A 13779-nucleotide genomic window follows, 5' to 3' on the forward strand; every position below is an offset into this window, starting at 1 on the left:
TGTCGAATATATGACCCTAAATATAAATTTTTTTTAAGCTAATACTCTTTTAGTACTTTTTCCTAATTGCTATACATCTTACAAATGGCTTTCATAAATTCCTCACCTCACCATCTTCAAAAGGAAGAATTCAACCAATTCTAGTTGTGCACCACTTGACATTAAGAGCATATGCAACCATATGAAGATGGGTGTACATTGTGTTCCACCTCTTTATGATAATAGGTTTGATATGCTCCTCATAGAATTGTTATCTAGGATCCTTGTCACAAATTGATCACTTTATTTGATCAAACATCCTATCAAAAGTCTCATGAATCTCTCCAAGGCTTGAGACAATCTATATCCACATACCTAATTACCCCACAATACGTGATATGTAAGAGAAAATATATCTGCAAGCAAAATTTAAAAATTATGACATCAACACTATTAATAATATAAATTAGAAATAAATACAAAGTAGACAATTTTTTTTTTTTACTTAATATTGGACCACCAAGTGTCATTAAGAACCCTTTCTCTCACTTTCCCCTCTTCTTCTTTGATTGATTGAATCAATTTTTTGACTCTCCACAAACCACCATTGATGTAGGGCATCTTGTACCTTCTCCATCCTCTCGAAAAAAGAAAAAAAAGCTAACTGAAACCCATATGAAAAATTTAATTGAAATCCAAAATCATTTCCATACTTACAAATTTAACTTAAAAATACATACATAAAACATCAAAATCAATCTCTAAAAATATTAAAAAGCAACCATTGTTGATAGAATATTTCAACTTTTTGAATACTTGAAAAAAATCAATAAAGATATGCTATTTTTTTTACAAATGAATAATATCAAAAAAATCATTAAACAACCAAGCATTTCCTCACAATCTTTCCTTGCCAAAAATAAACCATTTTCTTAAGGAAAAAAGTCATATTTAAGCCAAGAAAATGTGAAATGCATTAGCTTGAGATTGATGTTTGATGCTCCCATTAATTTATTTATATAATATAATGCAAGTGGTTGACCTCTCAAATTGTATTAGTTTGGTTGGTATCGAGATGTGTGACTTTTTGAATAGGCCTAATGCTTCACTCATGTGAACATCACCTAGATTCAATGAGTGCTAAGTGGACTATTCATTCTCATGAGAGATGGGCTCTTATGAACCACTAGTTATGAAATATGATGGGTTCTTATGAACCACTACTCATGAAATATGGGTCAATGAGTTTGACTCAAAAACTACAAAGCTGAATCCTGATAGCAATATCATAATTTGACTTGTTGTGGAAAATGACCTCTCGAGAAGGCCCAATGCTTCACCTTTGTGAGCATCACCTGGATGCAATGAGTGTTAAGTGGACTATTCATTCTCATGAGAGATGGGTTCTAGTGAACCACTACTCATGAAACATGGGTCAATGAGTTTGACTCGAAAACTACACAATTGAATCCCGATAGCAATATCATGATTGGAATGTTTGAAATCCATTATATATATATAATTTTTATTTCAAAATACTATTATTGAATACATTAAGTTATAATTGTTTTGGAGTATGAAGATTCTTTTGAATAATTTTAGTAGTTTGGCATAATCTTGAGATGAGTTGTATTTGATCAAATTATTTGATAAAATTTAAATTTAATAATTATTTTATTTTTATATGTTTTTTATTATGAAATTAAAAAATGATTATTTTACTTTTTTTTTAAATTATATTATTTTCTTAAAAATAAGATTTCATTATGTTCAACTCTTCTTTTGACAGATATTTGAGTTTAATCCATATTTAGTTGGGCTTAGTTATTATCATGTATGTATGTCTCTTATGAAAAAGACAAAAATAATACATAATTTGAATTAAAAAACCCGCTTACTCGTTCTATATTCTGCTTCGTCTGCGTTACCTAGCCTATATTACTGCAGGTTGAGCTTAAAAAATTATCAACCAGAATTGACTACTATATTCCTCCAGTCTGTTAAAAAAATCTATTCTTTTAATAAAATTCCACGAGGCTTAAGGTTAAGCTTGTTTTACATTATTACTCTTGACTAAAAATTCACACGTTCCTCGAGGCTCCCTGTGAATTGGGAAAGCAGTCAATTTAAATATTTTGATTTGGGCCAGTAATCTTGGAGTAGGAAGGGACGAACTTCTATAATAATTATAATCTCAGAAACTGCACCTCAGACTGAGTGAAGGAGCATTTTTCCTTCTTAATATACAGATTATTTTGACCGAGTGGGTAGAACACTTCTGCCTAGTGCGCTTTGATCTCCTCAAGTGACTTGCTGTAGATCTAACAATGGCGAAACTGTGAAAGGAAAAGTAGAATCACTTCCAAATACATATAACCAGACTGTTTTGCTGAGGAGAAATTATAATGATGGGTTGGGGAAACAGGAAAGATGGTGATACTAGTAATGATTTGATGCTTCCTACTGGGAAATATGAACTAGTCAATAATCATTCAGTATCTTCTGGTGGGAAAAAGCCCATGAACAGATATGTGCTTGCCTGTGCAATTTTGGCATCCATGAATTCTATCGTGCTTGGCTATGGTATGTATGTATGGACCATTTTAATTTTTTTTCAGAGTTTAGACACACTATCAATTTCTCATTTCAGATCTGTAAAACCCTTTTTAAGTGAGATAGTTGTCCTTTGCACTGTGAATACCAGCTGCATTAACACAATAGTAGACAAATACCAAGTGTGAAAACTTCATCAGTTTTTCTTTATGAATATTGAAATTGCACCCTATGGAGATGGGCTTTTTATCATTACAGTTACACATTCGAATTAGAGCGGCCCGTTTTGGAGCCAGAATAGATGCGTTCCTGTGAGCACTCAATATTAATAATAAGTTTATTTGACCCTATTGAAGAGAATGAAAGAAAGACAAAATGCTGGTTGAACATCCCTTTTCGAAGTAGTGTTATGATATCAAGATCTGCACTGCCCAGGGGATTGTGAGTAAAAATGAAACAAAGTTTATATCATTTTATTTATAGATGTTGTTCGTCTTCTATCGAGCTTAGTCACTTAGAAAGTTTAGATGCCTATAGATAAATGGACTGGAGATTTTGAAATAAGGCTCTGGAGCATAGAATAAGGGCATGACTCATCAGGATATGTGGGTAGGGTTAGAGTGTATTTCTTGAAGTCAAGTTTTCTAGTGACTGGGCCATTTGCCTTTGTAGCCTCTCTCAAATAGAGGAATTTAAAGAGTACCAGTGTAGAGTACACTTCTCCAAAGAAATAAACGTGTCATTTATTTGGTAGAGTACTTGTGCCTGGACGCTTATGTTTATTTCACTTTGTAGCCTTGAAGGAGCCACTCTTAATGGAAATGAAAATGCTCAATATTGCCCTTGGCAGGCGCTGTAGGTTCTATAGAGTATGGAGCAACAGACAAGCATGCATACTATTGTTTAGCCACAATATTTGCATATTAATTGCTTTCAACCTCAGAATAGTCTAAAATCATATTCCTCAGTTGTAGAATATTTTTAATATTTATTTAATTGCCTGGAAGGCAATATGAATAACTTAGCTGCTTGGGAAGCAAGCTCTCTAGATTGTGTAAGTTGTTCGTTTGGTTATGCTTGAGGGTTCCAATCTTGTACATTCTTGGAATAGGAACGATTAAATATCATCTTTTTTCTTGCTCTCCTTCTTGATTACGCAGCATACATAAAGGTAATTGATACTCCATGTTCTGCCATCTGCTTGTTTCAATTGGTAGGTGATTTGAGAATTCTGAAAGCTGACAAATTAGATGCCTCTTCTGATGCTGTGCAGATGGTGGAGTTATGAGTGGAGCAATTATGTTTATTCAAGAGGATTTGCACATAAACGAGGAACAAATAGAGGTGCTTATTGGATCTTTGAGCATAGTTTCACTTCTAGGAGCTGCAGCTGCAGGCAGGACCTCAGATGCCATTGGAAGAAGATGGACAATGGCTTTGACAGGTCTCATATGCATGTTGGGTGCAGGTATAATGGGTTTAGCTCAATCCTTTTTCGTTTTAATGGTAGGCAGGTTTCTTGGTGGGATTGGGGTTGGATTTGGCCTACTGATTGCCCCAGTATACACTGCAGAGGTTTCCCCTGCATCAAGCCGAGGGGCACTAACATCCCTTCCTGAGATTTTTATCAATGTTGGATGTCTTCTTGGTTATATTTCCAATTACTGTCTCTCTGGTTTACCAGCTCATATAAGCTGGAGGTTGATGCTTGGTGTGGGATTGGTTCCATCAGTTTTCCTTGCACTAGGTGTTCTTGCTATGCCAGAGTCCCCTAGATGGCTTGTCATGCAAAATAGGATTGAGGAAGCTGCATATGTACTGGCAAGAACCTCAGATGATCAAGATGAGGCAGATGCGAGACTGGCAGAAATTATGGAAGCAGCAGGTGTTGGAGGTAATGAATCTAACAACAATGTTGAGAAATTGGGGGAACAAGATGAAATAATAGGTGTACCAAATTCGCAAATTCTCCAAAAGAAACATCATGGGGAAGGAGTTTGGAGAGAACTTTTATGGCCCACTCCTCCATTGCAGAGGATGCTGATCATAGTTTTGGGGATTCAGTTCTTCCAGCAAGCTTCAGGCATTGATGCAATAGTTATTTACAGTCCAGTAATTTTCAAAGAATCTGGAATTCAGAGTCAAGCAGGTCTTCTTGGTGCTACTGTTGCAGTAGGTTTTTTCAAAACTGGATTTGTCTTGGTCTCTGCATTCTTGATAGATAGAGCTGGAAGGAGGCCATTGTTGCTGACAAGCGCCCTTGGGATGACTGTATCTTTTGTAGCGTTAGCATCGGGTCTTTTCTTGATAGAAAACACATCGGGAAGCCACCAAGGATTTGCTTTTTGGGCTATGTTGGCAGTGTGGTCCTATGTGGCATTTTTCTCCATTGGATTAGGGCCAATATGTTGGGTTTTATCGTCAGAGATATTCCCATTGAGATTCCGGGCACAAGCAGCTAGTCTGGGTGTGGCAGTAAACAGATTTGCAAGTGGAATAATCACCATGACTTTCTTAAGTCTCTCCCATTCAATAACCATAGCTGGAACATTCTTCCTCTTTGCTGGTGTCTCACTCCTCTGTGCAGGGTTTGTATATATCTATATACCCGAGACAAAAGGCAAAACTCTAGAAGAGATTGTGTCATTTTTCAACAAGGAAGAGTCAGAGAGAATTTCACAAGGGGGTGAGTTGGAGCTAGGGGACACAACAATGCTAGTTGAGAAATCTAAAATATTGAAGTCTTACTGAATTTGAGCTTTAAAGGAAGTGAAGGAATTGTAATCATCATGCATATGAAAAAAGGTAAAATGAGTTAATGTCAGAAGACGCACAGCCAAAACAATTGCTAAGGTACATTAATAAGTCATGAGAAAGATATAACTTCTACACATGGTCAATGAAGTACATGCTATATTATATATTTCTCTATTTAATACAGGAAGTGAAATTCATCATTTACAAGAACATCAGTTTTTTAACGAATCCCCATGTTTTCTAGTTCAGAAGGTTGCTGCGGATCTCCAGTTTGCAATTTCTAAAATATAACTGAAAAATAAAAAATTTCAAGAATCACTTTGAGGGTAATTTCATCATTCCTCAGTTTCCTCTCAGATTTCTAAGGATTATTATTCAGCCTAGAAACAGATACTTGAGAATGAGCAATTTTTTATTTTGCCCGCACATCGAGAGGCCGCAAATTACTAGGGTGTAGGTATGGGTTTGGATATGCAGTTCTCAAAATAAGAGACTACTAATCTTTCGGGGTGTAATAATTTCAGAAACTATAAATCATAACAGCTTGAAACATTAAAAAAATATTTCAAAATTATGAATTTGCCAATTCTAACCTAACATTGACTTATTTACAGAACCTACAAACTGGATAAAATACTGGATTACAAAGATATTAAAACAAAACAATTATACAGAACAGGTTTTTTTTTTTTCTCTTCTAGTGTTTATTGCAATGCAACACGGTATGAATGGATGTATTACTATTTGGTTGATATCTTGAAAGAATTCCATTTGTTCTCTTGGTTTTTCAGGAGGCTTGAAGCATTCTATAAATATAAATTGAAACTCCAATTACTTTGAAAACTACATAAACTCGTTAGTTTTGAGAGTAACCATACAACAGATGATTATGTTTGCACAATTCATATCTTCTATTAAAGATTGACTAATTCTATTGATTCTTCCAAACATGCTTTTGGTGCAAACCCTTCGTTGTGTCATACTAATTTTACCCATGTGAAAATTGAGAAAACCACCTCTATGTGATAGATGCTTCCCTCCTTGTGTTATTTGCTTCCACTACAATTAAAATAATCCTTATTATGTCTATGGTGTGGAGAGGATATCTCCTTTTTATATCCTTTTGAGCATAATACCTCTTAGTTTAGTACATCAAAAACAATATGAAGATGTGTCTTTAGCTTGTCCTAGTCTTATCTCACATGTATTAGGGCCTCTAACATTGAAAACATGGTAACTTTCTTATATGTGATGGCTTACATCCTCTTAGATATAAGGTTCATATTGGCTTAGACGTCAATAAGGATCAATTTATCTTTTCTTTGTTAATCTTATTGTTTGAAATTAACCTCAACATCAACATCATTTTTCTATTAACGTGAGAGATTGTTCCATTTGCATATACGTGAATACAATAATATACAAGACAACAAGGTCAATTATGTTAATGCCTTTGTCAAAAAATACAAACATTATAATTTGGTCGTTCAAACCCAATATTTCATTGACAAGTGTGAATGAATCTTGTAGACTTGTTATGGTGTTGTCTAGTACAATCTCTTACAGACTTAATGAATGGCATTTGACTTCCTATCTCTTGTCGAGTTAGATTGTATCTTGAGAAAGTAAGAATGTCAAAACCCTAGGCTTGGATGTCTTTCTTAGTGAATTACAAAACCCCTTAAAATTTCATGGGTCCATATCAACTCAAATGTTATGAAGAAACTGTAGACCCCTGAAATTGTCCTGTCATAGTTAAATAAATATTTTGTTTATTTAATTATTTTATCCTAAGTCTTCTATTAATTAAAAAGATTTTTATTTATTTAATTAATTCATTTATCCTTTTCTAGCCTTTCCCTATTTAAATAAATATTTTTATTAATTTAAATTATTCTTTCCCTAAATTAAATTAATATTTTTGTTATTTATTTAATTATTTTATCCTAAACCTTTTATTAATTAAATAGATTTTTTATTTATTTAATTAACTCATTTATCCTCTTCTAACCTTTCTTTATTTAAATAAATATTTTTATTCATTTAAATTATCCTTTTCCTAAATTAAATAAATATTTTATTTATTTAATTGGTCCCACTTCCTCTATTAATTAAATAAATCTTTATTTATTTATTTAATTCATTAGTTTTTGTCCCTCTATGGCACTTGTCATTTATATCTTAATTTTCCTTTAACTACCCCCTTCATATTTTATTATTTTCTCTACCTACCCTTTAATCCTAGCTGACCATTTATCCTTTCACCTCTTAATCATATCCCTCCATTTCCTAAGGTGTCTTCTATATAAGGGGATTCTTTCATCTTTTCACAACCCTAATCATTCAAGCAACTAAGACTTTTATGCAATCAGGTGATCAAGCATCTACACAATCACAATCAGTTCTTTGTTGAATTTTTGTGCACAATACAAAATCTGAGAGCAACCATATCAAGCAAGATCATTCAAGATAAGAAACAATGGACATCAAACCCAACTAAGCATGCGAATGGTATATGGTGGATTCTTAATTGGTGTATGGTGGATTCTTAATTGTAGAACTAGGGTTTTAATGTGGTTGGATCTTTGCTGGTTTTACAATAGTTTATCATTCCATTTTCACCGTATACAAAAACCTTGTAGAAGTAGTCCTTAAACATTTTTTTATGTGTTCCATGACGAGAGAGAGAGAGAGAGAGAGAGAGAGAGAGAGAGAGAGAGAGAGAGAGAGAGAGAGGTATAAAAGCCACCTTATGTTTATACTAGTAGTATAAGAGCAATAACAATGTTATAATAGTAGAGACCTAGAAGGTGATACTTAAATTTAATCATGAAAATGATATAAAAATAATAAAATTTAATCATGATAGTAGTATACTAGTAGTCTTTCAACAATATAACCATAATTTAATCATGATGAAAATATAATTGTATATGGTGAAAAGTGGAAACAACAATGTTGAAAGACTAAATGAATTCAACCACAAAACCCTAGCCTAACAACAACAAAGATCCACCATAACATATGAAGATTACCTAAGACAATGTAAATCAAATGAAATCACAAAGATTATACCATCACATGTCGAATAGGGTTTGGATCTTCAATCTTCCTATCTCCATTGATCTTGCTTGATATATTTGCTCTTAGATTTTATGTGCACAAGAGCTCAACAAAGAACAGAAATGTGGTTGCAAGTAGGCTTGATTGCATGTGCAAGTTTGAAAGCGTAGTCGGGGCTGAATGCATAGTGAGTGTAATCAATTGATTAGGATGCATAGATTGATTAGGGTTGATAATGAAGGAAGTATCCTCATATATAGAAAACGCCATATGAAATGGAGGGATAAGATTGAGAGGTGTAAAAAATAAATGGCCGGCTACGATTAGAGGGTAGGTAGAGAAAATAATAAAATAATGAGAGGGTAGGTAGTGTAGGAATTAAGAGATGAATGACATGTGTCATGGTTAGAAAAGGTTAATGAATTAATTAAATAAATAAAGATTTATTTAATTAATAGAAGAAGTGGGATCAAATTAAATAAATAAAAGTATTTATTTAATTTAGAAAAGGGGTAATTTAAATAAATAAATGTATTTATTTAAATGAGAAATAAGGCTAGAAGAGGATAAATGAATTAATTAAATAAATAAAGATTTATTTAATTAATAGAAGAATTAGGCTAAAATAATTAAATAAATAAAGATATTTATTTAATTAAACATGACAATTTTAGGTGTCTACATTTTGCCCCTCTTTGAGACAATGCAACTTGTCGCATTGTTTCAAAGAAGATAAGATGAACTGATACAAAGTTGCCCCAAGATGGGAATGATATGCCCCCTCGAGAGATTGGATGAAAATGTCTGAAAAGATCACAGACAATCTCTTGATAAGAAAGAAAGGATAGAATGGACTGGCCGGATAGGATGGAGTGACAGAGTCACGAGATATTGAAGATTGACTCGGGAAAAGAGAACTAGGGCTAGGGCTAGGGTAGTCTATAAGATAGATCACGAGGGGAATATAGCCTCGTTGTCATCCACACATCCAAGCGATTAGAGTGCAGAGAGAGAGAATAGAGCAGTAGCAGTCAGCAGTGATAGCATTGGTTCATAGATTCGATCACGTTCGCCAATTTCAGAGGCCAGCAGAGGCAGGAGAGCCGGTAAGTACCACAAAACTTCCTTGTACTTTGTCGCAATAAATGTTGTCATAAATGCATGTTAGGTAGTGCAATAAATGTGCTTTAGGATAATGTCAAAAAATGTCCAAAAACGTGTAGGCACGTCTATGTTGGTGTCAGGTGCGTCTATGCAATATGTAAGCGCATTTATGTAATGAAAGTGCGTGTATGTCTTCAAGGCCAAATCGGCAGTTCTGTGATGAACATACGCTGTCGATTGGATAAGCTGCTGAAAGGATACACTCAAGCAGGTCCTCTAGGGAAGACTAAAATAAAAAATAGGGCCAAGATTGGCAATTCTGTGATAGAACATACGTTGCCAATTAGGAAACTACTCAAGAGGATACACTCAAGCAGAGGCCCTACGATAGGATAGATCGAGGCACTTTGTGATGAACAAGGAGTACCAAGACAAAGTACTTTGCGATGAACATGGAGTACTAAAAAAAGAGCAACACATTGTGATGAACAAAGAATACAAATATGAGCAGCACTTTGTGATGAACAAGGAGTGCTAAAACACGTAGTACTTTGTGATGAATAGTGAGTACCACTAGGATAGAAGCAACACTTTGTGATAAACAGTGAGTGTCACTAGGATAGATAGCAACACTTTGTGATGAACAGTGAGTGTCACTTTGACTGACATGATTGATTTGCTTGACTGCAGGAGTATTTGCCTATGCTGGAGTCACGAGAGAGATTCTCGTCGACGCAGAGGTTACGACCAGAGTTGACATTCGAGGACCAAGCTGCTATTGAGGCTATGGGTTTGAGATACATCTTGTATGTGCCTGAGTTTCGGACGAACATGGGGCTGCTGACTGCATTGGCTGAGAGATGGCACTCAGAGACTTGTAGTTTTCATTTGCCAACGGGTGAGATGACAGTCAGCTTAGAGGATGTATACAGGATTCTACGGATACCGATCGATGGGGAGCTGATTCCTTACGATCGAGACGGAGACAGGGAGGCATTGAAACGAGTGTTTCAGGATCCGGGACTGGAGATGAGGGCTAGTCATGTGGCATGGGACACGATGACACAGACTGGACTGGCACTACCAGCAGTGCTAGGAGGAGTGATCAGTGGGTTCTTATGTATCAGTTTTGTACCATTTTGTATGATGATGTAGACACTTTCGGGTGATTTTGTAGCCATATGTATTTTGACATCATTGTATCATGACACTTTTGATTATATATATATATATATATATTATATGAGACGATTCATCTTTGCGGTAGCTATATGCATGTGTACCTATGTGATGCTTCTATATGTTTTATGTTGTATGTTTCTATGTGATGAGATGTTTCATGATGTATGTTTCTATGTGATGGTTATGATATGGATGCAAATATGTACATGATGAAATGCAATATTTTTTTTGTTCTTTTATGTTTTTAATATGTTATGCTAATGCAAATGTGAATGTATGAAATGCAAATGAATATGATAATGCAAATGATTATTTACATGATGAAAATGTAAAATGTGCTAATATGTGTTGTGTGCAGGATGTGATGCAATTGTGATATCTATATGTATGTATGAAATGCTTAATGTGTGGTAATGCAGGTGCAACTACATGAAATGCAAATATTTTTGGCGTGTCATTATACTCAGTTATGTGATAGCGGGCTACACGGACTCAAGAAGGACGATGTAAGTCAATCAAGAAAGGGGAATAGAAGATAGAAGATATGGAAGTGAGAGAGCTTCTTGTGCGTTATCATCATTGAGCTTTATTATGGCAAGTAGGTTATGACAATCAAGGCATATGTTCGACCCAGAAAGTCATTGTACCCGTTTGCATGGAGATAAGACAATTACAAACAAGGAATGCCCTGGTTCATACTAGATTCACAGTGTCCTCATATCCTTGGACAAGTCATAGCATTACTAAGAGACAATCCACATACAACAAAGAAAAATAGGTGATGATACCCCATCCTCGCCTTTCTAGTCAAAGACATCTTGGAGATAGAATCTCTAGTCAGAGACATCCCAGAAAAGCTAAAAGACATGTCACCAAAAAGATAAAATCAAAAGAAAACCAAGACTCAACGCCAACATCCATTGTAGTCCTCAAGTTTAGTGTCTCTTTTCACTTGTATAAGTCTTATTTGATTGTGGTCACAATGTTTACTTTCACAAAAAAGGATAGATAGCACTGAATCATATGTTTTCTGAGTCTATTGAAAGTTCATTATTACTGTTGTGTCTCATCTGAAACTGACTGAATCCATGCAACTGATACTTTATTGTGGAGAAGACGAAACTTTATTGCGGATCGACGATGCAGATGTTGCTTTATTATGGATTGTGTGTGGATAGATTGAAGAAAGTTGGAAGAAACTGTACTCCTCAGAACATGTGATGTTCTTAGTTCCACACCCATCACTAGACGTAGGATTTGCCTTAGCCATAGATAGGATCTGATTTATTATGAATGGAAAGGGGTGAAAAGGGAGGTTATTATGAATGGCTAACCAATCTTGGGTAGATCAATAACAAGCCATGATGGGAATGGATAAGTTTATTATGCATGGATAGGTTATGAGTGTGTGCAAAGTGAAGGATGAAATAGAATCCTGAAGGAGGGAGGAGCAATGTCTCTACGCATGGCGCTGGTGACCCAGTTTTCACCATGGTACTTGCGCAGGGCGCCACCGAAGTGGTTTTCACCATTGGACGAATTTTTATTTTTTTTGGTGTCACGAGGCACCTGTTTGCCAGGTTTTCACCAAGTAACGATTTTTTTTTGTATTTTTTGATTTTTTTTAATTTTTTTTGTATTTTTGAATTGGGACACTCTGAAGAGTTATGCGTAAAACTTGCGAAGGTGCATGTTGTTGATAGGATCATCCAAATGTTCACCCTCTGTGGTTGAGAGTTGATATGCACCAGATCCATATGTTGTTGTGATGATGTAAGGACCAAGCTAGTTTGGTTCGAACTTGCCCTTCTTCTCTCTGTCTTGCTGATTTTTAGGATTTTCTCTGAGAACCAAGTCACATACCTCAAATGTGTGAGGCTTAACCTTATGATTGTAGCTGCATCGTTCCTTGACTGAATGATGTGTAGCTTGAGCAACTGTCTTCCTTGATAAAGGAATTGAGATAGAATTACTAGTGTGTGGACTATGTTTGCCCGTATGCGTGTCACCTAAAGAAGTTTGGGCATCACTGATAACAAAGTCCTTCAAGGAAGCTCCATTAAAGGTCCATGATGTATCACCAGAAGGGAAAGGATGTGCGGAACAAGTGAATGAGTGATGAAGGCTTATGATTACAAAAATAAGTGAAAGTAGGATAGCATGATGGAGACTTAGGATCAACAAGTATTCTTTTTTACTTGAAATTTTAGAACTTTTGCCCCCAGTTATTTTGATATTAGGGGAGATCAACTCTTGCTCTTTTTGGTTCATAGGATTTTTATCCTTGACTTTGATTTTTGCAGAGTCCAATAGCTTTTGATTTTGATTTGGACTAAAGGACTTTTCTTTATTTTTGACTTTTAGATTTTTCTTTTGAAAGCTTGATTTTTGATCCCCGATGAGTAAGGGCTTTTGTAATTCTTGTTGATCCAAGTCTGGAAGTGGAGTGGAAATGGAATGAGTGGATGAAATGGTAGAGATATGTGATTTCTCAAGAGGTTTGGTGATATGCTCAATAGATTCTTTGTTGGAACCACTCTTAGGACTATTGATATCAAGAGATGCTTGCACCACTAGAGGAGATTTGCATTCAAACTTAGTAGCCACAATGCTAGGTGGTTCACACCCAATTCCTTGGTCTTGCATACTGCTTATAGACTGTTCCTATTGACTGAATGTCTTAAGAGATAGTGGGAGTTGATCAACATGAAAGATAAACTCACCACATCCCATGTCTTTAAACTTGAAATTTTCTTTGTGCTCTACTTGTTTTGATGCAGAATCTTTCAAGGATTTTGGATCCACATATGCTAAAGATGGAACAACTTCTTGATTGACTGGGATTGTTATTTCTAATCTAGGTCGCAGATTATTGCAATATATGAATGGATTTGGGTTAGCTTTGACGGTCACTTCAACTCCATTGTGTGGGAACTTGATACATCGATGATATGTAGATGGTACTGCATTCATCTCATGAATCCAAGGACGTCCTAATAATATATTGTATGTGAGATCCAGGTCTAGGACTTGACAAACCACATCCTTTGTAACTGGCCCAACTCTAAGAGGTAAGGTGATTATTCCCTTGGATGAGCGTTCTTCATCATCATATGCCTTAATGGTAATTTTGTTTGTAGA

At 35.2% G+C, this 13779-nt stretch overlaps 1 protein-coding gene across 1 annotated transcript; it reads left to right on the forward strand.

Moving 5' to 3' along the window:
- The first annotated feature begins 2326 nt into the window (after nt 1–2326).
- LOC131064222 (probable polyol transporter 4) lies at nt 2327–5475 on the forward strand. Its single transcript, XM_057998303.2, has 2 exons — nt 2327–2562; nt 3806–5475. Exons 1-2 carry the CDS (start codon nt 2385–2387, stop codon nt 5281–5283), a joined length of 1656 nt encoding a protein of 551 aa, XP_057854286.2. The 5' UTR covers nt 2327–2384; the 3' UTR covers nt 5284–5475.
- Nucleotides 5476–13779: the final 8304 nt, after the last annotated feature.

Source organism: Cryptomeria japonica, chromosome 6, assembly GCF_030272615.1.
Source record: "Cryptomeria japonica chromosome 6, Sugi_1.0, whole genome shotgun sequence".
NCBI lineage: Eukaryota > Viridiplantae > Streptophyta > Pinopsida > Cupressales > Cupressaceae > Cryptomeria > Cryptomeria japonica.

Excerpts from the sequence above, each read along its gene's own strand:
- LOC131064222 (XM_057998303.2), top strand. The coding sequence starts at position 2,385 with ATGATGGGTTGGGGAAACAGGAAAGATGGTGATACTAGTAATGATTTG. Across the intron at positions 2,563-3,805 it reads TTCTATCGTGCTTGGCTATG|ATGGTGGAGTTATGAGTGGA; the intron begins GTATGTATGTAT and ends GATGCTGTGCAG.